The sequence below is a fragment of the Trichoderma harzianum genome (genome assembly GCF_003025095.1).
Source record: "Trichoderma harzianum CBS 226.95 unplaced genomic scaffold M431scaffold_14, whole genome shotgun sequence".
NCBI lineage: Eukaryota > Fungi > Ascomycota > Sordariomycetes > Hypocreales > Hypocreaceae > Trichoderma > Trichoderma harzianum.
The window spans coordinates 179,434-201,455 of NW_020209262.1; the positions used below are offsets into that span (position 1 = coordinate 179,434).

General features: G+C 47.7%; 7 protein-coding genes across 7 annotated transcripts; 4 read left to right on the forward strand and 3 right to left on the reverse strand.

The window, feature by feature from the left end:
* Positions 1-432: 432 nt before the first annotated feature.
* On the forward strand, positions 433-1,719 carry M431DRAFT_485763 (hypothetical protein; the record flags this gene model as incomplete). Its single annotated transcript, XM_024916315.1, has 1 exon — positions 433-1,719. One exon carries the CDS (start codon positions 433-435, stop codon positions 1,717-1,719), a length of 1,287 nt encoding a protein of 428 aa, XP_024770042.1.
* Positions 1,720-2,181: 462 nt separating this feature from the next.
* Positions 2,182-3,708, reverse strand: M431DRAFT_485764 (hypothetical protein; the record flags this gene model as incomplete). The annotated part of the gene is made up of 4 exons (XM_024916316.1): positions 2,182-3,117; positions 3,162-3,168; positions 3,380-3,560; positions 3,639-3,708. 4 exons carry the CDS (start codon positions 3,706-3,708, stop codon positions 2,182-2,184), a joined length of 1,194 nt encoding a protein of 397 aa, XP_024770043.1.
* Positions 3,709-4,257: 549 nt separating this feature from the next.
* Positions 4,258-8,855, reverse strand: M431DRAFT_485765 (hypothetical protein; the record flags this gene model as incomplete). Its single annotated transcript, XM_024916317.1, has 8 exons — positions 4,258-4,778; positions 4,809-5,177; positions 5,300-5,402; positions 5,473-5,574; positions 5,622-6,251; positions 6,301-6,956; positions 7,021-8,245; positions 8,307-8,855. 8 exons carry the CDS (start codon positions 8,853-8,855, stop codon positions 4,258-4,260), a joined length of 4,155 nt encoding a protein of 1,384 aa, XP_024770044.1.
* A 1,016-nt stretch (positions 8,856-9,871) lies between these two features.
* M431DRAFT_485766 (hypothetical protein) lies at positions 9,872-13,541 on the forward strand (the record flags this gene model as incomplete). Its single annotated transcript, XM_024916318.1, has 4 exons — positions 9,872-9,998; positions 10,065-10,077; positions 10,152-10,253; positions 10,310-13,541. 4 exons carry the CDS (start codon positions 9,872-9,874, stop codon positions 13,539-13,541), a joined length of 3,474 nt encoding a protein of 1,157 aa, XP_024770045.1.
* A 185-nt stretch (positions 13,542-13,726) lies between these two features.
* M431DRAFT_95382 (hypothetical protein) lies at positions 13,727-15,136 on the reverse strand (the record flags this gene model as incomplete). Its single annotated transcript, XM_024924694.1, has 1 exon — positions 13,727-15,136. The coding sequence occupies one exon, from the start codon at positions 15,134-15,136 to the stop codon at positions 13,727-13,729; it is 1,410 nt and encodes a 469-aa protein (XP_024770046.1).
* Positions 15,137-17,531: 2,395 nt separating this feature from the next.
* Positions 17,532-18,777, forward strand: M431DRAFT_485768 (hypothetical protein; the record flags this gene model as incomplete). Its single annotated transcript, XM_024916319.1, has 2 exons — positions 17,532-17,980; positions 18,051-18,777. The coding sequence occupies 2 exons, from the start codon at positions 17,532-17,534 to the stop codon at positions 18,775-18,777; spliced, it is 1,176 nt and encodes a 391-aa protein (XP_024770047.1).
* A 1,958-nt stretch (positions 18,778-20,735) lies between these two features.
* Positions 20,736-21,804, forward strand: M431DRAFT_534028 (hypothetical protein; the record flags this gene model as incomplete). The annotated part of the gene is made up of 9 exons (XM_024920909.1): positions 20,736-20,855; positions 20,909-20,929; positions 20,995-21,005; positions 21,068-21,088; positions 21,149-21,169; positions 21,226-21,246; positions 21,301-21,321; positions 21,372-21,437; positions 21,787-21,804. Exons 1-9 carry the CDS (start codon positions 20,789-20,791, stop codon positions 21,802-21,804), a joined length of 267 nt encoding a protein of 88 aa, XP_024770048.1. The 5' UTR covers positions 20,736-20,788.
* Between the last annotated feature and the right edge of the window lie 218 nt (positions 21,805-22,022).

Below are 22,022 nucleotides of genomic sequence, written 5' to 3' on the forward strand. Positions count from 1 at the left end.
CATGTATGTAAGCCAGCGAGGCTTCAGAGATAGGTAAGGCATTTCCAACTCTTTAACATTACATACCTACCTAGAACCTACCTAGTATCTACATACCTGTATTTCTGTCTGTATTATAGTCGCCATATTTGGTAGTATTCCCCAGCAAACCCAGTAAAGACGACTTTTCCCCTCACATCTATGTTTTGATGGAGAAAAAAATAATAATAAAGCGTCCATTTCATCAAGCGATGACATTTTCAAGCACAGAGCACATTCATTACCCACGTGATAATGAATGCAGGTGTTATAGTACATGTAGGCTGTTGGTACGTTTCGTTTGAGTCACGCCGCAACTTCAACCTGGCCAACTCACCGTCCCCCGCGCAACGTAAACAGTCACTAGATTAAATCTCTGTTTTTGCAAATCAACAAGGCTTCGCCATAGTTCAAATGACTCATCGACCCGGCTTTAATAGGCTTCGATTAACTACCGTTTTTTGTCTCCTGGCCATTCTGCCTTTCGCGTCGGCCAGTGGAGTTGACCCACGACCTGCCATCGGCTTTGATCTTGGGCAGTCCTACGGGTACGTTGACTCTTGCTCAGAAGTCATTCCATCTAACGCGATTAGTACTGCTGTCGCACATCTGCCTAATGGAACTATTGTCAATCTTGCCAAGATCGAGGGGAGCCCACGATATAGGGCTTTTATGCAAGGCGAGTTGGAGAAAGGGGATTACCTGGAACAATATGAAGAGCGTACCATATCCAGTCTATTATGGGAAGAAATCTTGATATTATTGAATCGATATACCGGGCTTGGCCCAACATATGGCGGCATAATCCTCGCCGAGATGCTTAGATCGCTGCGAATTGCATCAGAAGCCACTCTTGGAGGACCTCTGCCAGCCACTGTCGTCTTTACTGCGCCATATATGCGTGCCTGGTACCAGCAAGAAAGATTATTGGATGGTTTACTGCAAAGGGCGCGCATACTGGCGGGCCTCAAGCCTGTAACGATTGAAAATATGGATCCTGTCTATCTTGGCGAGACTAATACTTTTCTCGCTGCCAACGGGCGCCGGATATGCCCAAAGCTTCGTTGTTTCGACCCTAGTATATTTGATGAGCCTCCATGGGCCTACGAAACTGAGCCTTTAATTACACACCAAATAGTATATTTTGTTAGGCAAGTACCGTTTTCTTCTGTTACCGCGACAAATGATGTGCTGCTAACGACATTGCTTAGCTTCACCAATCACTCTCTATACACCTCCTTTCAACAAGCAACGTGCTACTCTTTTTCAGCTTCGAGTAATCGATTAGGAACCATCAATCCTGAACTTGGCTTATACCAGCAAGAGCACGCAAGTGACGAGGAAAGCTTTTGGCGTAAACTTGAAGATTACCTTGTATCCCAAGCTGAAGAGTACGTCACCAGCGGTGATTTTAGCGGTGATTTTTCCCTGGGAAAGCACTGTATAGTGCTTGTAGCGGGTGAGGCCGCGGATAACCCAAAGTTCATGGACGCCGTCAGACAAGCCATCACGCGTATACAAAACCACCCTGTTCACAGGTATAAGGATGCTATGACAGGCCCAAAGGTAGAGTTGCTAATCTCCCAGGACCTAACATACGCGGCGGCTGCTGGTGTTGCGCTCTGGAGGCGGAGCCTGATTGATTCGTCGTACTGTGAAACTGTGTCAAGCATGGGCAAAAAGGACCGTGATGAGCTATAAGGTTAGCAGCTTGAATTGCATCAGCTTTGGGAGCTCAGATTATACGCATCTCTAGTCTAATCTGTTGATAGCGAACAATTTTGACTCTACAACGTTCTGTTGGGCGCAAGCTAGTGGTAACTTACATGGCATACCAACAATAGCTGTCATGAGTGGTTCTTCTAATTTATTGTTTACTCGACTCTTGCGATGTGACCTGAGATTCAGTATGAGGGCACCTCAGATGGCTCAGGGCGCGGTAACTCCTCGTTAATCTAGTAAATATATAGATCGACCTCGTCTCCACAACTGTTGAAAACGTTTACCCAGGTCATGAATTGGCGACCAAATATCTAAGGGTAGGTTGAAAGCATTCTGGCAGGACCTTTGCCAAGGTAGGTGGCCAGTAGAGCATAGAATTCCTAGAACATGACCTAACGCAGTAAGTGCATCAACTTTATTGCATCTATCCATGCAACCAGATTATTGGCCGTGGCTACCAGCAGCAGATGCACGAGCCGCGTCTGCTGCTGCTCGCTGCGCTTCTTTGTACCTCTCTTCCATGGCTTCTCTATGACCCTCCATCCAAAACGCCGTCTTTTCATACCGGGGCATGAGCGAAGCCTCGTTCCACTTCCCCCTCCCTGACCACTCCGAATATATCTTGTCGTCTACCCATTGAGAGTTTGGCCCGACTAGCGGCTCAGTCTCTCCTATCGACCGCCAAGCCTCAAGCATGTCTTCGTCCGGTTTCCAATCGGTTGCCGGATCAGGTCGAAGTCCAAACGCAGCGGCCTCTCTGGCCTCTAGCCCGATGGCAAAATCAATGGCTGTCTCCAGAGTGACTTGAATAACACGTCCAGGTTCGATATGACAGATAATCTTGGCTGCGAGAGGCTCAAACGAAATAGGTGCGCTGAGTTCTTCTTCCACACCTGTTCGAGCTAAATAGACAGGAAGATCTCCAAGTGCCGTGGAGGGTTCTTTGTTGTATTTCTCATCAGAGACAATAATAACCAACGCTCGGAATAATGGTTGGAGGATGTAAAAATCAAGGTTTACTGGATCGCTCCAGGAAATGCTGCAAAAGTTTTGAGACGCGGCGCGCTTTTCAACTTTGACAATGCGGTGTGCTTCAAACCTGGCAATAACAGCTTTGCTTAAGGAGATAATAGTATCCACAGTCGATAGAGAAACTGTTGTATTATCAGGCAGGTCCTGCGGGATTATGAACTTGTAGATGAAGCGCAAAAAGTCGATTTCGCTTCGATATGGGCGAAACCACCGTCGGTAAATGTAGTTGTGAAGTACAATACGGAGTAGCAGCCATCTTTTCCCCGGCAAAATATAGACCGGTACTGATTTATTGCAGATATCAATCCAATGATATGTTGGGATATCAGGCAGATTTGCCGCACACTGAAAATGTACGTAAGTTTAGTATATCCAATAGATCTGAAAACCCTAAAACTGTTTATATTTATAGGCAGTTGGCAGCAGCATCGCGAACCGAGGGTTCATAGGAGGGAATATCAATAATAGTGTGAATTTATATCGATGGGATCCTTCCTTATCAGTACGAAAGAGTCAGAGGAGTTCGTCTCGTGTAAATTCGCTGAGCAATCGGGCTCCGCGGCCTTGGCCGTCGCGTAGAAGGCCATCACGGCCTCTGTACACATACGGAGCATACATCTTGTGATCGGCGTCCTCCATGGCTGGAAATGGAGGTGAAATGTTTAATCGAGGGGGCAAAGGGGCGAAACCGAAGGGAAAAGTGATGGGAACTAAAGATGAAATTGAATAGAAGTAGAGGTAAATGGTGAAATAAAAATGAAGAAATATTTGAGGGAGGAGTTGTTCACCTGTTCAAAGGTAAAGGCAACAGGTACGAACCTTATACTCCGCATCGATATCGAATCTAAAGTCAGATTAGCACTAACAATACATGTATTTGTACCAGAGCGCGTCAATGACATCCAAATATTGCAGAGGGGATCCGTGGCTGACCATTGAGGTTCACCCTTTCATCCCATCTTTTGCTTCCTCCCATACACAGTTAGGTAGTAGTAGAGACCTGTCTGCTACTTTCGCCATTTTCTTCCAACATCTGCTGATATGGTAATTACATGTGTATTCCACTAGTATCTGGAATTGCCACTACCTATATGTAGTGTGTACTTGGCTTTAAATTTAAGACACGCGGTGCCAGATAATAATTCCCATGCTTTACGGTCAAGCTTTAAGCTACATAGCCGTTTGGATGAGATTAGCCAAAGCTTCCAAAAGAATTCGATCTGATCCTTAGAAATCACGTATATTGTTTGATCGTGAGATTCGCAAGCACTGGAGAAGAAAATACATAAGTAGAAAACGAGTAAGAGACTCAGAGCGCAAGGTTTTAATTAGACGATTGTTTTATTAAACCAGTAAATCTAGTAAATGCAGATAGATGTAGTAAATGTAGATAGATCTAGTAGATGTAGATGGATCTAGTAAATATAAATAAATCTAATAAATCTAGATAAATCTAGTAGATATAGATAGATCTAGTAGGGAAAGCTATATATCTGGTCCTGGGTCTAAAAGCTTTATTTTGAGAATATGGCCCGACTTGCAGAAAATAATTGAGGAGTCCACGATAACCGAAGTATAGGATCGATATGGCACAGGTAACCACAGGAGAGGCCTCCCGTCCTTCGTAATCCACTCATGACTCCTATCTATGCCGTATCCTCGAGTGGCAACAGACCTCGAATCCAGATCTATAATGCCAATGTCGCTATAGATGATGTGATTCGTCGTCGGGTCAAATGAAAGGCGGTGCAGTATGCCGATTTCGAGTGTTTGAAGGCACGTTTCTTCAGCCACATCCCAGAATTTGACTGTGCTGTCCGCGGATGCCGAGGCAACATACCGCCCGTCGGAAGAAAAGGCCACTGATAATATTTCGCTATGGCCCGCGAGTGTATGAGTGCATCTTTCTGTAGCGATATTCCAGATCGTAATCTTATTCTCAAAAGTGCCTGATCCCAAAACCAGCTGTTGAGCATCCATAGAGAAGGCAAGTGAACTGACAAAACCTGTGTCGTCAAGAATCCAGCTACACTTACCCTTAGTCAAGTTCCAAATCTCAACCTTTTTCTTCAAACCCAAAGCGATATACTTGCTGTTTGCCGAGGAGGCTATTGAGTAGACCGCTCCATGAGCCTTGAGTGTCTGAACACACGCGCCTGTATCAACCTGCCAGATTTTGGCCATCCCATCCCATGAGGCTGAGGCAATCTGGCCGTCCTTAAGGAAAATGATGGACGTCACAAAGTCGCTATGACCATCGAGTGTCTCGACACAGGCGCCTGTTTCCACATCCCAGACCTTGATTCTGTCGTCTGTTAATCCTGAAGCAACTTGCCGCCCATCCAAGGACAAAGCCATTGCTTGAACAAGACGACTATGGCTGTCAAAGCTTTTCTCGCTTGTACCTATGGCCAGTCCCATATCTTAATTGTTCCATCATGTGATCCTGACACAATCTGATCAGAGGATATAGTAGCTATCGACTTGATATAATCGGTGTGCCCTTGTAGTGTCTGAATACACGTACCTGTAACTACGTCCCAGATATTGATCATGTCGTCTGATCCTGAAGCAACGTGACCAGGCGCCACAATGGCCAGTGACCAGATAGAATCGGTATGTCTAAGTGTCTGAACACACTCCCCTGTATCTATATCCCAGACTTTGATGGTCTCATCATCCGACCCCGAGATAACTTACTAGCTGTTTAGGAAAGCTACCGAGCATATCCATGCAATATGGCCCTTTAGTGTCTGAACACATGCGCCGGTAGTTGAATCCCATATCTTGATGGTCGCATCGCTAGATCCTGTAGCGATATTGCCGTTTGCAAAAGTACATGTAGCTACCGATGTGATATATTCATCATGTCCCTTGAGTGTCATGATGCAAGCCTTCGTTAAAATATCCCAGATCTTGATTGTTTGGTCGTGTGATACGGAGACGATTTGATGATCTGACAAGACGGCTACAGACTGAACTGCACCAGTATGGCCTTCAAGCGACTCATCGCAATTGCCTGTTGCTGCATCCCAGATCTTGATAGTTTCATCAACTGACCCCGAAGCAATTTGCTCACCGTTTGGCAAGAAAATCACTGAAGTTACCCAATCAGTGTGGCCTTCGAAGGTTTGGAGGCATACACCTGTAACGGCGTCCCATATCTTGATGGTATTATCCTTTGACCCTGAGGCAATATGTTTGTGATCTGATGAGAAGGCGACTGAAGTCACCCAAGCGGTATGGCCCTCTAGCGTCTGTAAACAAGGGCTCCAGTTATCTTCGACTGTTGGTTCCTCCTGTATCCACGATGGGATTTCTCGATGGAAGGCTTGTCGTACTAGGCTCTTCATAGGGCTGAATATCAATGCAGATGAGTATGTCTGAAGGGGGGCAATTTCGATTGTCCTTCGATTATGGAGAATAAATCGATGTGCGTCTCGAAGGAGGCTAAGAAGCTCTCCATTAGGGGATTGTATCTGGAGATATCAGCTTCTTTCCGAACTAGGTGCTAGTTTACATACTAACTGTGAGTATGGTCTCGAGCATTGCTATCGAGACGACGCCGGCTGACACGTTTTGTATGAGGCTTAGAGCCTCGAACCAGTGAAGGAGATGCTTCCAGAGGAATGACGATACTATACCGTCGTCGCCAAGATCATCCCTTCCGGGGGTATTTTTATCCCTAAGATGGTCGACCCAGTGTACACAGGAGTATCGAATGGGAGACAGAGGATCTGGACCTGCTTGTGGCATTCTAATGCCATTTTCTGTGAGGTATGCGGGGTCCTGCAATTCGTAGATGTTCTTTCTTAAAACCTTGTTCATGGCCCGTAGCGAAAGAGAAAAGATGTTGTGATGCACGTTTTCTAAAGGAAATATGGCATGGCCGTTCTTAGAGAGATGGTCTTTAGCAGACTGGTGAATAAAGTAAACAATGTCTTCCCGGATGGTCAAAAACGACCCGCAGAGCGCCACAATCTCCCTTAGAAATTCGATATCAGTCGAAAGTTTCAGGTCCTCTGGGATTTCGATGACACAACCGAGTTCCTGTAGCGTAATAGGGCGATATATGCTCATCATGACGGCCAGTATTTGCTTGCAGAGACTGATATCGCTACTATCGCTACTATCGTTTATGGTTATTATCTGTTCTATCATGCGTTCGTATAGAGAATCGAGGCCTGGTGGAAAAGTGTTCAATATCTTAAGAAAATTTCCATCGTGGATATTTTGCGAGATTCTGACAGACTAATGCCACCCAGAGAAATGTATCATTTGCGTTGCTGAAGAGGTAGTCCCTGATTTCGCTGTAGGTCTTTTCATCGTAGCCTTTTAGATCTGATAACTGATGAACCTTTTTCTCGATATAAAAGTTGACGGCACTGGATATAGACTCTGCATTAAGCTCCAAACTCAGCTTAACTTTTTGTTCGGCGAGTCGTAGTCGCTCCTCTAGCTTGGGCCAGTTTCGGCTGGACACAATCCACTTCACACCAGCATTGATGCCAGTGGCGTGCACGATTAGATCCAATAATTTCTCAAAGTCGGATACGCATTCATCGATAGCATCAATGATCAAGTATGTGCTCCTCAACGTTGGGTCCTGGAGAATAGCAGTAAATATGTCCGACAAGGCGATCCAAGTATTTAGTCCCTCGAACAGCTTCTTGCCAGCTTCGTCGTACTTCTTTCGTATATGAGAAATAAGTGATGGCTGCTGTTTCGCAAGCATAAAAATTAGGCCACGTAAGGCAGCAGAAGCGTTGTTGAGTTGTTGGTCGGTAGCCTGACAGAAAAAGTAGCATATACCATGACCCAATTGGCTTGATTGACTGCTGAGTTCGTTGATGATACCACAAAGTAACATGGTCTTGCCTTTGCCGGGATCCCCTTTAATCCAAAGCAATCGGCTGTCTTCTGAATCCAGCCATTGCTGGTATTCCAGATTGCCCAGAACCCAGGTATATGATTCCTGTAATAGACCGCCCTTGGTCTGCTCGATACGTTTTTTGTCATCGGAAGGATCGCTTAGGCGCAAATCCCTCATACATTGCTGGTCTTCCTTTGTTATCTGGGCAGTAGACTGTTCCTTCACATGAGTGACCAGCTGTTTAATATCGGAGACCGTTTCTAGTCTCGTAAATGTTGCGAAATCGTCATGAAAGACACGCTCCGCGGCTTTGATAGCTTGTATATCGCCGTTCCAATCATCGAGGCTAATTATATCGCGTAGCAGTACAGAACCACGGTTGCGATAGTATGAGCAGACGCTTTTTATCTCATATGTGAGGAGCACTTTGTAAAGGTTAATGATTTGGGCTTCCAGCTCGCCCCGGATGCCAGAAAGGCCATCATTGGCATTATCTTTTAAGGCAACACCAGATAATTCCCAATACATGTTCATTCTCTTGATAACATATTCGATACCATCACGATTGGCCTTTGTTGCTGCTATGGGATTTTGCATCATCTATGTTATCAGTACACTTAGACTCGGTATGATATCTGTCTCTCTCTCGGGGTAGAATTACCTCAAGCGCCATGCATACACCGGTCCAGGCAAGGGCGGCTTTTGGGACAGCCTGAACAGCATTGGTGATGATATCCTTTGTTGAAATAGCGATGCCAATGACTTCTTTTACCTTTGCCTCTTTCGCCGTCTTGTTCAAGCCATCGTAGATGAGCTGCCGCATCTGATTCCGCCTCGCGTGGGCATCATGCTGTGCAATTATATTCTGCTCTGATCCAGTTGCTTCATTAAGCTTATTAGATAGGATTTTTTCGTAGGCTTGTATTAATGCAGCGTCTTGTTTCTTCAAATCATCATATGCTCGATCCCAGAGGTGCTCAGCCAAGCTGGTGGGTGTGCTGGTAGGTCCAGAGGACGTAGTAGTTAGAACAGGCCCAGTATTCAAATCAGATCCAGCAGGTGCAGTAGATCTAGAGCTTGTTGGCTCATGAAGGCCATCAAGTTGCTTTATCCCCGCGGCCTGTATCCGTGAACTTGTAGTTGTAGATGCATTGTTGCTCCGGGAGAAAACCCTCCTAAACCGGTTGCGAAATCCCGGCTTGGAAGGCATAGGATCGGACGATTAGAAGCCTACTCGAATGCGAGGTCAACGTAATGGGTATGAAGAATGGTGCTTCGATCTTGTTGTCTTCGGTGAGAGGGGGGGATGCGGCCAGTTATGAGGCGGCCAATAGCCGCAAACTGACAGCCATTTGAGATTGGCCCGAACAGAAGAACCCCTGCAAGTTTCTTGGGTTGACGGATCAGTTGCACACTCAGCCATGTTAGTAAATGATTGGCTGATGGCGACCGCGGACTCTGACAGGTCTGCCTTGCTACATGTATTCAACATCTTTAAGTCTGCTATTTAGCACTCTGTGTCTCATATTCGTAGTGCCAATACAGGTAGAAACTGGAGAAATATCGCTATAGTAGCAGATTCTAGAGGAATTTCGCTATAGTAGTAGATATTAGAAAGATGTAGCGATGGTAGTTGATGCTAGAGGAATATATCTATAGCAGCGGATACTGGAGGATAGTGGCGGATAGTAGAGGAGAGTAGGAATAGTAGCAGAAAGTACATATAGGCAGTGATAGCAACAGATGGTCAAGAAACTAGACATCTACTGGCTAATGCCAAGTAGTATTTAGGTAGAAGACAACCTGTGGTAGTACATAAAAGGTTTCAAGTTTCCTTTGTATCCTATTGCAACACTTGAACTACACGCAGTTGCTGTTAAATGACTCCATAGATGTGTACAAGTATCTTCCAATTTCATCAATAACACTGCCCGCCCGATCTAAAAGTTTTGGGTGCTGCTGCTGCAGCTACAGGTCACTGTTTAGTGCTAAAGAAAAACCACTGAACGCCCATCAACCTTAGCTAATCCCTGGCCCATGACATAATAAAGCAGACGCCCCACTGGCTTGCTCACCGCGGGGCAGTACTTTTTTTCTTCTTCGGCGCAAGCTGCTTATCCATATCGCATTATCGAGCAGCGCCAAAATAATATTTTTGCAACCTTGAATCGATCCATCGACATCATCCATCCGCCAGTCCATGACTCCCTGGAGGTGACACACAAGATGCCGTTGATAGACGATGGCTTCGAGGCCCTGCTGGAGCCTTTCTACAACGGCAAGAAGCTGACGGATCCCATCTCGACCAAGGAAGACAAGTTCCAGCTGCTGCCGGCATTCCTCAAGGTTAAAGGTAAAGACTCTCCCTCGCTCTACCAGCCATTCGTTATGACTCTGATCTGATGCTAACATTTCCAAGGCCTTGTGAAGCAGTACGCACAGCTCTTCCACCCTCATCCACCCCGCCACGACGGCGTTTGCTGCAGTCTACTAACTGTCGAGCCAGGCACATTGACTCATACAACTTCTTTGTCGAGACCGAGATCAAGGAAATCGTTCGCGCCAATCGCACCATCCGCAGCGATGTCGACAGCAACTTTTGGCTAGAGTATGTTTGAAAACAGCTCCCATCTGTCATCATCATTTGCTAATTCAATCGTCCAGCTTCACCGATATCCGAGTCGACCAGCCTCGCCGACTGGACTACACTGACTCCAAATCCCGAACTGAAGTCACGCCAATGGAATGCCGACTCCGTGACATGACATATGCCGCTCCCATATTCGTCGATATTGCATATATCCGTGACAAGCAAAAGATTGTCCGCAAAAATGTGCCGCTTGGACGGATGCCCGTCATGCTGAAGAGCTGCAAGTGCCGACTTAGCGGAGCGAACAATTCTCAGATGGAGCAGATGAACGAATGTCCCCTGGACCCTGGTGGCTACTTTATCGTCAATGGCACCGAAAAGGTCATTCTGATTCAGGAGCAGCTCAGCAAGAATCGTGTCATTGTCGAAGCCGACGAGAAGAACGGCGTCATTTCCGCCTCAGTAACCAGTTCCACCCACGAGCGAAAGTCGAAGACATACGTTACATTAAAAAAGGACAAAATCACCCTCACCCACAATATTCTGGTTGAAGGCATCCCTATCGTCATCATTCTGAAAGCTCTAGGAGGTCTTTCGGACTACGAGATTATGCAGCTTGTGGCGGGTTCGGATGGCCGATATCAGGATGAATTCCTTGTCAATTTTGACGAAGCTGCCAAGGCCGGTATCTTTACGCAGCACCAGGCCTTGGAATACATAGGGTCGCGCGTCAAAATGGGCTCGAGGAAGGGCCAATTTGGTGCTCAGGCTCGCCGCAACAACGTTGAAGAAGGACTAGATGCTCTAGCCAATCTTATCATTGCGCATGTCCCCATTGATGGTCTCGATTTCTACCCCAAGGCCATATATGTGGCTATGATGACACGGCGAGTTCTCATGGCCTCTCAGGATCCCAAGTTGGTGGATGATCGAGATTTCGTTGGAAACAAGCGTCTTGAGCTGGCTGGCCAGCTGCTCTCGCTCCTCTTTGAAGATCTTTTCAAGAGATTTATGGGAGAAGTGAAGATGTCAATCGACAAGTTTCTTAAAAAGAATAATCGAGCTGTGCCCTTGGACGCTGTTCACATGATTAGCAATCATGCCAATAGCATTGGCTTGGGAATCAATCGGGCTATTCAATCAGGAAACTGGAGCGTCAAGCGTTTCAACATGAACAGAGCCGGCGTCACTCACGTTCTCAGTCGACTCAGTTACATCAGTGCTCTTGGTATGATGACAAGAATTAGTAGTCAGTTTGAGAAGACTCGAAAAGTGAGTGGGCCTCGAGCTCTTCAGCCTTCACAATGGGGTATGCTTTGCCCCTCTGATACGCCTGAAGGTGAGGCGTGTGGTCTGGTAAAGAACCTTGCTTTGATGACGCACATCACAACAAACGTGGATGAGGCACCTGTGATGCGGTGGATTTTCACCCTTGATGTTGGCGTTGAGCCGATTAGAAACTTTTCAGGTGCTGAGATGCACCGCGAAGGTTCCTACATCATTCACGTCAACGGTACACCATTTGCACTTACCAGATATCCCAAGAGATTTACGCATAGATTCCGTACAATGCGTCGCCGCGGCTGGATCTCGCCCTTTGTCGGCATTCACACCAACTCACACTTCAATGCAATTCACATAGCGACCGATGAAGGTCGTATTTGTCGGCCGTACATCATTGTCAAGAACGGCAAGCAGAAGCTCAAGCCAGAACATCTTCGTCTTCTTCAGATGGGCAAAGTCACCTTTGACGACTTCCTGACAAAGGGTATCGTAGAGTACCTGGATGTCAATGAGGAAAACGATGCTCTCATTACTATCTATGAAGATCAAGTAACAATGAGCACAACCCATCTAGAGATTGAGCCATTCACAATTCTCGGCGCCGTTGCAGGCCTGATCCCCTTCCCGCACCACAACCAATCGCCTCGAAACACCTACCAATGTGCCATGGGTAAACAAGCCATTGGCGCCATTGCACACAACCAGTTCAACCGAATCGATACTCTCCTATACACACTAGTCTACCCTCAACGGCCCATGGTCATCACAAAGACTATTCAGCTTATCCATTACGACAAACTCCCTGCTGGCCAAAACGCCACAGTCGTTGTCATGTCATACTCTGGATACGATATCGAAGACGCTCTGGTCTTGAACAAGGCATCGATTGACCGAGGATTTGGGCGCTGTCAGGTTTTCCGTAAATACACGACTGAGCTTCAGAAATATCCGAACGGGAGGAGAGAGCGAATAGGCGACCCACTCAATGAAATAGACAACGGCGTCATGCGACGAATTAAGAAGCACGAAGCGCTAGATGATGATGGCCTGGCCATTGTTGGTCAAAGAATTCATTCAGGAGAAGCAATGGTCAAGAAGGAGACACCTCTCGATATGACAACAACGGGTATTGGTCTTGATCGTGGACCCAGCGAGTACCGCGACACCGCAGTTTCATACCGTATCGCTGATCCGGCTTACATCGACAAGGTCATGATCTCGCAGACAGAAAAGGATACGACGGTCATCAAGGTTCAGACGAGACAAACTCGTAGACCCGAACTTGGTGACAAGTTCTCTTCTCGTCACGGACAAAAGGGTGTCGTGGGCATCATTGTCGACCAAGAAGACATGCCATTTGCCGATAGCGGTCTGTGCCCTGATATTATCATGAACCCGCACGGTTTCCCCTCTCGAATGACAGTCGGCAAGCTGCTTGAATGCTTGACGGGCAAAGCATCCATTGTTCACGGCCGCAAAGAGTATGGGTTCGGCGACGCCTTCCGGTCTCACCCCGTTGAGCAAGTAAGCAAGGTCTTGGTTGATCACGGCTTCTCGTGGGAGGGCAAGGATTACTTCACATCTGGTATCACCGGAGAGCCGCTTGAGGCGTACATTTTCAACGGCCCAATCTACTACCAGCGTCTGAAGCACATGGTGCAGGATAAGATGCACTCTCGTGCCCGTGGTCCTAGAGCCATCTTGACTCGACAACCTACCGAAGGTCGATCACGAGATGGTGGTCTACGTCTGGGAGAGATGGAACGTGATTGTCTAATCGCCTATGGCGCTTCTCAGCTTCTCTTGGAACGACTCATGTTGAGTTCCGATGGAGTCATGATTGACATTTGCCAGCAGTGTGGTCTTTTTGGATACCGGGGATACTGTGGCACGTGTAAGAGCACAAGAGAGGTGACGAAGATGCAGATGCCGTATGCTGCCAAGCTGCTGGTACAAGAATTAATCAGCATGAATGTCGGAGTACGACTGCAGCTGGAGGACGAGTTCCCTCATCCTAGTTAGCTAGATAAATAAGAAGAACTTTCGTACTCTTTCGTATAGAGTATGATGTATAAATGATATAAGCAGACTGTATATGTACGCAATAAACCAAATGAAGAATTCCTCTACTGATAAACGGCCTGCTTGTGATTCGAATTGGCATTTCTCCTTCTTTTCCTGTTTCTCATGTCATTCTCAGAACAGTGCTATATCACCACAGCTAGTTTTGCTTTATCCTTCTTCACAGACTTCAGCCCCGTCATTGTCACCTCATATTCCGTCGCATTCTCAATGCCCTGCCCCGAAGCAGCCACATGCGGCGCAAACACGACCTTCATCCACCTCTTCCAGGTCTTGAGCGTCGGCGATCCCACATCCACATCATCGTCCGCAGAAATAGGAGCGGCTATCCTCGTGGGGCGGCCATACACAGGTCGCTTGTAGAGCGCTACGCGACAAGATATCTGAGTAGACCAGACAAGCCCCAAACTCGGGGTTTTCAGAGAGCTAGAGCTGCGGGGGTCGTCGCCCCAGCCGGTGAACCAGCGCTGCTGGTGATCTAGCGCAAGGGCGGGAGAAGCAGGCTGTTCGTCGTCTGGAAATGAAAAGGAGAAGAGCATGGAGGATGAGGGCGTGCTGGAGAGGTTCGGTATGGTTGATGGAGGGGGCATGCTTCGTGAAGCTAGGGGGCTCTCTAGGTGAGATGGCGACATGCCGCTTCTCATGGCAAGCGGGCGAGGGATGGAGGGCGTGGTGGAGGATGCGAAGCGGTCGGCGACTTGATTTGCTACAACAATGGCAATGTTGTGTCTTCGAGCAAGACCGCGAAGTAGGGCGCCTAGTCGGATGAGCTCAGCGCTGCGCGTGGCCATGTTAGAGCCATGGGAGCCCTGGCGTTCGAATTCGGCACGATAGTTGGCAGCCACAGAGTCGATTATCATGAGGCCTATATCATGTCTGGATAGCAGCACGGGTACCTGATATTCCAAGATGTGGTCCTGAGACTCAAGGTCAGGAGTGACGGCGCTGTGGATGCCATCTAGAGACGCTGGAGTTCCTGCTTCGCTGGCTTCTTGTAGAATCGTATTCCCTTCGAGCATCTGGGCTAGACGCCTAGTTGCGAGTCCAGATTCCGTTGAGATGTAGAGAGCTTGCTTGCCCAGTCCGCGAGGAGCGGGGAGTTGTACGGCTAGACATAGTGAGAGGAGGAACTGTGTCTTGCCCACCCCACTCTCGCCAGTAAATTCTGTGATGTGACCAACGGGCACGCCACCTCCGAGTGCTTCATCTAATCCATCGTCTAGGGTGCTGATAAACTCATCGGAGGTAGTTGATGTGGGTTGTTGTGGCTGCTTCTCTTCAGTTGAGGACGGCGGTGGCGAAGACGGCGGTGGTGCAAGCGGCCTGCTAGAAGCAAGGTCGTCCGATAAAGAGGCCTGTATTGCAGCAAGAAAACGCCTCAAGTCGATTATTGGTAGTTGAGTCCGCTTTGCTAAGTCCGCCGGGTGTGTAGTGAGAAGATCGGTAGTTGTGAGGGCGTGTCGTTCGATAGTCGGAATAAGAGCAGCAAAAGCAGAAAGGGGAAAAGAGGGAAGAATGTGGAGGAGGTCCGTCATTTGAATAAAGGCGTCCACAACATATACTTAAAGCACAAAAACACAAACGATTCAAAGCAAGCTGAACCACGTCCTTTGGCGAACAAAAATGCAGGGTGGAGGAGAGAGGGTGTAAGATGATAGGGCCGGATGCTCGTAGCTCAGAGGATTTTTGCACCAGTACTGCAACAACGTTGTGCTATGCTACGCTATTCCATGTCATGTCTTGCATGTGGCGTCCTGAGACAGTTTCCTTTTGTTTTGTGTCTGGCCAGAGCCTTGTTTTGATGCGCTAATGCCGCCCTCGTGCGTGGGTATATAGATTAACGAGGCCGCTACAGCTTTGTGGGTTGGGGGCTCCAGCTGTACTCCAAGCGAGAAGCGCGTAAGGCTGGCCAACACAGATCGATCTTGATTATTGCCTCTTGTATATATATCGAGGTGAGTTGTCAACACCAATGGATCCCTGGTTGAGGTGCTGCTGCTTGATCTGGTAACGTGGTGTTTTCTGCGTGAAGCAAACCACCGTGATGCCTCTTCACGCCTACCCTGCACTCTGGCCGAATTCTGCTTAGTCACACGCATAACCGTATGCACAAGCGCAAAGTTCTGACTCGGATCTCGCACAACTTCTCTTGCGTCCTGCATCCGCGCTGGTCAAACGGAGTAACTCAGCTTTTTTACCCCAACCTATTTTCGCCTATTTTCGCGCCTAGTTGCAAGCCCGATCCCTGTCCGGGTTCCGCTTTGCAACAATTCGTCGATTCAGCCTCACATCCAATTCTCTCAAGTCTCGGATCCTCGAGCTACCGGTGAGCCTGTAAGGGTCTAGCAGACTAAAAAGTGAGGCGGCTTAACAGTCGAAGCAAGGGTGTGAGCTACAGATGGCGGTAAAAAAAGAAAAAAACAAGAAGATCGCTGAGAAAAAAACAAGACTACTGCGCCCTTGCGATAGCTCGGCTGGGCGGTATGAGAGAGCGGCGAGACTTGACAGACTCGGGTACAGGATGATCGCGGTGAAGGCACTGGAATCAGTCGGAAAAATCAAGCATCAATTCCACCGAAATTGCTGTATTTCTGACATCGACGGCAAGCCTCTTCAGAATGTCTCAGAGAGCTAGCTCTGGAAATTGACACAGAACCCGAGACGCTTCGACCACCACGCGATGGTGCGATGGGTGCGATGGCGCTGCGGCAGATTCTGACAGGGCATCAATCCCACGCTATTATGGGCAGGGCAGCTTAACCCGGCCGTGGCTAGTGGGTGGGCAGCTAAAGTTGTTTGTTGGACAGGCTGTGCTGCTGATCGCGCATGTGTTGCCATTATCAGTTGTGCCGGCCCCTCTCATTTCCACAATTGTTCCTCCGTCTTATTCGACAACTATAAAAGCTTGTTCCCGATTTAGACTCGGCGTCGATAGGAGCTCTGGTTCCGCGGTTTGGAGCTTTCCGCGCTTGAGGGGATGGAAGACGAATGCCCTGATGCGTGGGAGACGCGGTTAGGCATCAAAGTCCGTGCTTGATTTGTCAATGATGGACAAGCGGCTCATGAGGGATTCCGGTGCCGGGCCTCGCGGATGAGGCGACTCTGTGCGCAGCGTCATGGTCCCTGCGTTGTTCAAGCGGGGGGCCTGTTGATGCCATGGCTATCATTGCGATATTGGTTCCTCGCCCACCACTTTGCGGCTGCGGCTGCGCTTGTGGCAAACTATCAAGCAATGGCTTCAGATCTTGTGGCTTGGACTACGGGATGTCAAGCTCTGCTTTAAGTTGTGACGCCCAGGGGACCAACACAACTCGTAGACGATTGTTGCGATCAACCACGCAAAAGAGATGCTCTGATTCTGGCTGGGCGGCAATCATGTTTTGTCACTATCCTGCATGGAGCTGACGCCCTTCCGGCCCCCCTGTCGTTTTGCCTGGCGCACAATCGCCGGGTGGTCTCATGGATCTAGGATCTATTTGCTGTTAGCGTGCTGCTCTCATTCAGCTCGTGCAAGCCACCAATCCGACGACACGACGTCTTGCGGTGATGGCACCTTTACACACAACACCCATGTCCTCCTACAACCAGCCTTTCGACTAGTAGGCGAGCTAACTTGAGGCTGAATGGAGCGGAGGATGCAGTTGTACCAATGCAAGTACCAGTAAAGCGGGCTGGGCAGCTACAATTCATCAAACCGGACGGGGACTATACCTCAGTAGCTCGGGCATATTTTGTGCTTTCTGTGCCTTGGCCCCTTTGTGCTATCACTGGTGCAATAAAACCATTTGGGTGTGCCCCCAAACCAGACCGTCTCCCCTTTCCTCTGCTCCTTCTTGTCCTCAGTACTCGGTGAAGCCAGCTTTTTGAGACACGGCATTGTCAACCCTCCTGTCGAAAAACAGCATCGCTTTGAAGCCTAGCCTAGCTATGATGAACAAGGCAACAAGTGTTTATGCCACTCTCGCGGCTCTGTTAGCCGCTGCCGATGCTCGCAACTTGAACAAGCTTCCTAGAGCAACTGCTGCTTCGGATTATGCCTTTGATGGCTTCACTCCCAAGCCGACTGATGCTGTCAATTTCCCCTTCCATCAGGCTCTTCAGCGCCGAGCTGGCTCATCATCAACATCCAGCCCCGAGGTTGTCTATATTGCCCCTGATGCCACTTGCGGTTACATTTCTGGCCTTGCTGGCGCGGGATATACTTGTGGTGTTTCGGCAACATGTGTTTTCTTCACATCATCGGCTGCTGGTCCGGGACATGTCGCCTGCTGTAACTCGCAGGATTGCAATGCCAGAAACGTTTGCATTGACTACGAGGGCTACTTTAGCCAAAGCAAGTGTAACGATGGCTGCAAGGTCGATACCTTCACTCTCAAGTGGTATGTTGTTTCTCTTGCCTGTTTGTAATTTGCATCTTTGGGTGTTGGCTAACATTATTATCATCAACAGCACCAACTCAGCGCTGCCCTACTGCAACACAATCTCCTTCCCTGGAGATATCATGGACGTCTTTTGCAACAATGCTCAGATCACGGAGGTGCAGGCTGCTCTGACCACATACCGTGGCGAGTCTTCCAGGAGGTTTTCACCTCTCACATTGACGAGCAATTCTCCTCAAAGCACTATCGCCAATGACTTTACTTCTTCTTCCACCGAGTCATCTCCTTCTAGCACATCAGAGACTGCCCCAGCAACGACAACTCCTGCTCCCTCTAGCGGCGGCGGCGGCGGCTCCAACACTGGTGCCATTGTCGGAGGTGTCGTTGGAGGCGTTGGCGGTCTTGGTCTGATTGGCCTCGCTGCGTTCTTCTTCCTCCGCCGCAAGAAGACCCATTCGGCTGTCCCGCAGGAGCAAACGCCCCAAGTTCCTCCCGTCTATCCACCTCCTCCTGGCATGCAGCAGACACCCCAGGGCCCATACGATCCCAAGTTCGCCGCGGCTACGGCGCAATACCCGCAGTACCAGCAGCAGGGATACTACCCTACTCCCGAAGGCCACACCATCTCTCCCATCGATCCTCGATACAGCACTGTCACGTCAAGTACCAGCCCGGTCCCATCTGGCGGCTACGCGGCTCCTGGACCCGGATCTTTCCAGCCCCAGGAGAATGTTATCCACGAGGCTCCGGCGCAGAACTCCGGCGACCACCGCGGCGAGATGCATGAGCTTGCTTAGACGGCAGCGATAATTAAGCGGGCAATGGTTTGACGAAGCTAATACTATACAAGAAGAAAATGCGGGATGAGATGAGGAGCAAGTATATACAAGTTGGCGTTTTGTGGGGTTTTGAGCTTTTGTCTTTGCATTGAGTGGCCGGAGTTGACTAAAACCCCTGGGTCCCTCTTTAAATACGTTTGTGTTTTTACCGCAGAAGGACGTGAGCGGTCTTAATGCTGTTCATTTTTGTGATATCATTAATTACATACTTGGCGAGGAATGATTGTCATTTATTATCAGTTGTTGAAGCCCGCTACTGTATTATTGTGGATATTCTGCCAGCGCATATTTGCATACTACGCGGCGACGATCTTTGTTGTATACAATTGGCAAAAAGATACAGATGAGAATGACGATGAATTTGTGGATACTATTAAGTTATGTGATATCTTGGGGAATCATTATCGACAATGCCTTGATCTGTCACTGAAACATGGTGAATTAATCCACTATATAAGCATTGCTGTTGTGTGGAGTTTTAACGGAGTAGATTGAGGCTTAGATGTGGATGTACTTTTGGGGTTTTTGAGATGACGAGGCAGAACAGAATTATGCCTGTTTGTGGCCCTTGTTTGTGAGGTTAGAGCATTGCTTAGTACGGGCTGTTTTGCGGATGAGATGGAGAGAATGGCTTACAATGGGTGATGTTAAAGGCAGCAGCTCTGAGCTACTGGGTTTGGAGACCCGATCATGTTTGGATAGTTGAGAGTCTTCAGTTTCATGTTATTGAAGCTTACGGTTGTATACTTCTATTTACATCTGCCAGATCTATCTACATCTGCCAGATCTATCTACATCTACTAGATCTATCTACATCTACTAGATGTACTGATTTAACCAAGCAATCGTCTTCTTAAAGCCCGAAATTTGTGACCGAGCAACGCTTGTGACCGAACATGCCATGCTTTCGCCTGCTCATAGAGTTCGTCGAACTCGGCAGTGGCATTGGAGTTGAAAAGGGTAAGAGCACCTTGAGAGTGGCCGCCAGCTGCCAAGTCAAACAAGGCCCCCACGTTTCCACTGCCGCAGCAATTCACTTCACTCTGCCTCTCCCTCCTTCTCCCTCTTCCTTTCCCTTCTCTTCCTTTCTTTTCTCTTCCAAGGTTCTCTTCTTTTCTTCTCTCGACAAGAACACCATCATCTCCACCAAGATACGCGCGTTTCGCCGACTGATTTCTCATCAGCCCGAATATTCTAGGCCAGAGTTCTCTTCTGGTGTACCAACTTGACTCCCCATTTTCTTCTACTGCTGGCTGAATATTGCCAACCTTTGCCCTTAAGAAGATAGATGAACTAAGTAGGTTTCATCTACTCCATAGTTACGAACATACTAACTTGCTATCAACTTGATATAGAATTTTCTCAGGCAAGTATGTAATTACCATCCTCACCCACCCCTCTTCGCTTGCTCTAGGTAATCCGAAGCTTCAGCTAATCACCTAGTCTGACTAGCAATCCCCAAGTAAGATTCCATTCTTTCAAGTAGTAGCTGATATTCTAGCTCGGCTAACACTTTCCCTCTTTGCCTAGCCATGACGGCAAGTTCAATACTATACCACCTCCATTGTTGTATTCATGAATCCATCGCTAAATTTCTCAAAGAACAAGACACTGGTAAGTTATTATGCCCCAACAAAGCGTCTCTTGCTCTTTCCGATTCCATACCCGTCTTTATTTCTCTACCACACACGAGTGCGCTCTATAGATTAATCATCATGTTGAAATGCTGACACCTGTATTTCCAGAAACGCAAGAACGTATGCTCAACTCCTCTCCTCCAACGCGCTTCCTACATATACAACATTATACTAAGCCGATCACAGGATTCCAAGCAGGCGAACCCCCGCCCTGCTCCGGTACGCTATCAACAATCACGGAATCAGTGCCTCTGTTCTCAATGCTCACTACTTCTACAGCCCCCTCCCGCCGCCGCCCGGCTCCCTCCCGCAGGGGAGTTGGTCAGTTTAGAATGTGTCACTATATTGAGTTGTATATACTGGCATTTTGGTTGCCAGCCCGAGCCCAAGACGAAGGAAGTAAGTTACTTTTGGCCGCTGCTTTTAGGTCTTTATGCTGATTAATATTCCAGGGGGCTCTCCATTTTATGAAGGTATTATAACATTTATACTGGCTGGTTTTTCTCTCTTATACTGACATGACTATAACTTCATAAAGAGCGTGCGGCGGTATGAACTATGCTACCTGTGACCGGTAAAAAAAATGTTAACCAGAAACACCCAACTATCAGAGACACCACGCGCAGATTGCTGTATGTTTGGAATAACAATGATGAGAGTTTACTTGTCAGGCAGCTAACTATAAGACTTAGAAATTCACTAAATATCGCGATGTAAGTGTCTCTTACTTATTACTTTAGATACATTTACTTATTAACATACCAATCAGAGCGATCACGATGCTGCGGCCGTAAGACAACCCCATTATTTGGAATTATTCACAAGCTGACAGATCATATTATAGCAACTTTTGCGCGATGCCAATGTAAGAGTAAAAGTATGATGGACCTTTGTGCTATTACTAACTGCTAGTAGAAGTTGCCAGAACAAATGCTAACTAGAAACACACTCAACTATCAGAGGCACCATGCGCAGATCGCTGTATGTTTATAATATGGATGAGGTGTTCAGCATCCCAGTAACTGCGTGGAGTTCGTGGTCAGAGGAGGATACCGAAAGCCTTGTATTTGCTATTACGGATACTAAACACCCACCTATGGTAGTAGATGCCTGTTTTTCATATATCTGCTACTATCTACTACTTTCTGTTATTATCTCTACTTACCTCTGGTATCTACTACTATACCTGCATTACTCTAGTATCCGTTATCGCAGCTATATTCTTCTTACGTCTTGTAATATTACCAATTCTTGATTTGAAACACGGCATGCTGGACAGCAAGCCTGAAGTGCGAAGCTATTTATGTCGCCACTACCTAAAAACATGCAGATGATGCCAAAATACTAGTGGGTAAATAATAAATACCTGGAACGTTTCGGTATGATTCCGAAGCTGTGAAATGTAAAATGGGGGATTGTGTAAAGGACGAGCTGGGTGACCAGATTCACCTATTGGCCATCCAAAGTTGAGCCCACAGGTACTAACATTATACTCCGTTATCTATTCTCAAGTATTCGCATCAATTAGTATAATTCCATCGGTGCATGGTTGAAGCTGAAAATGGG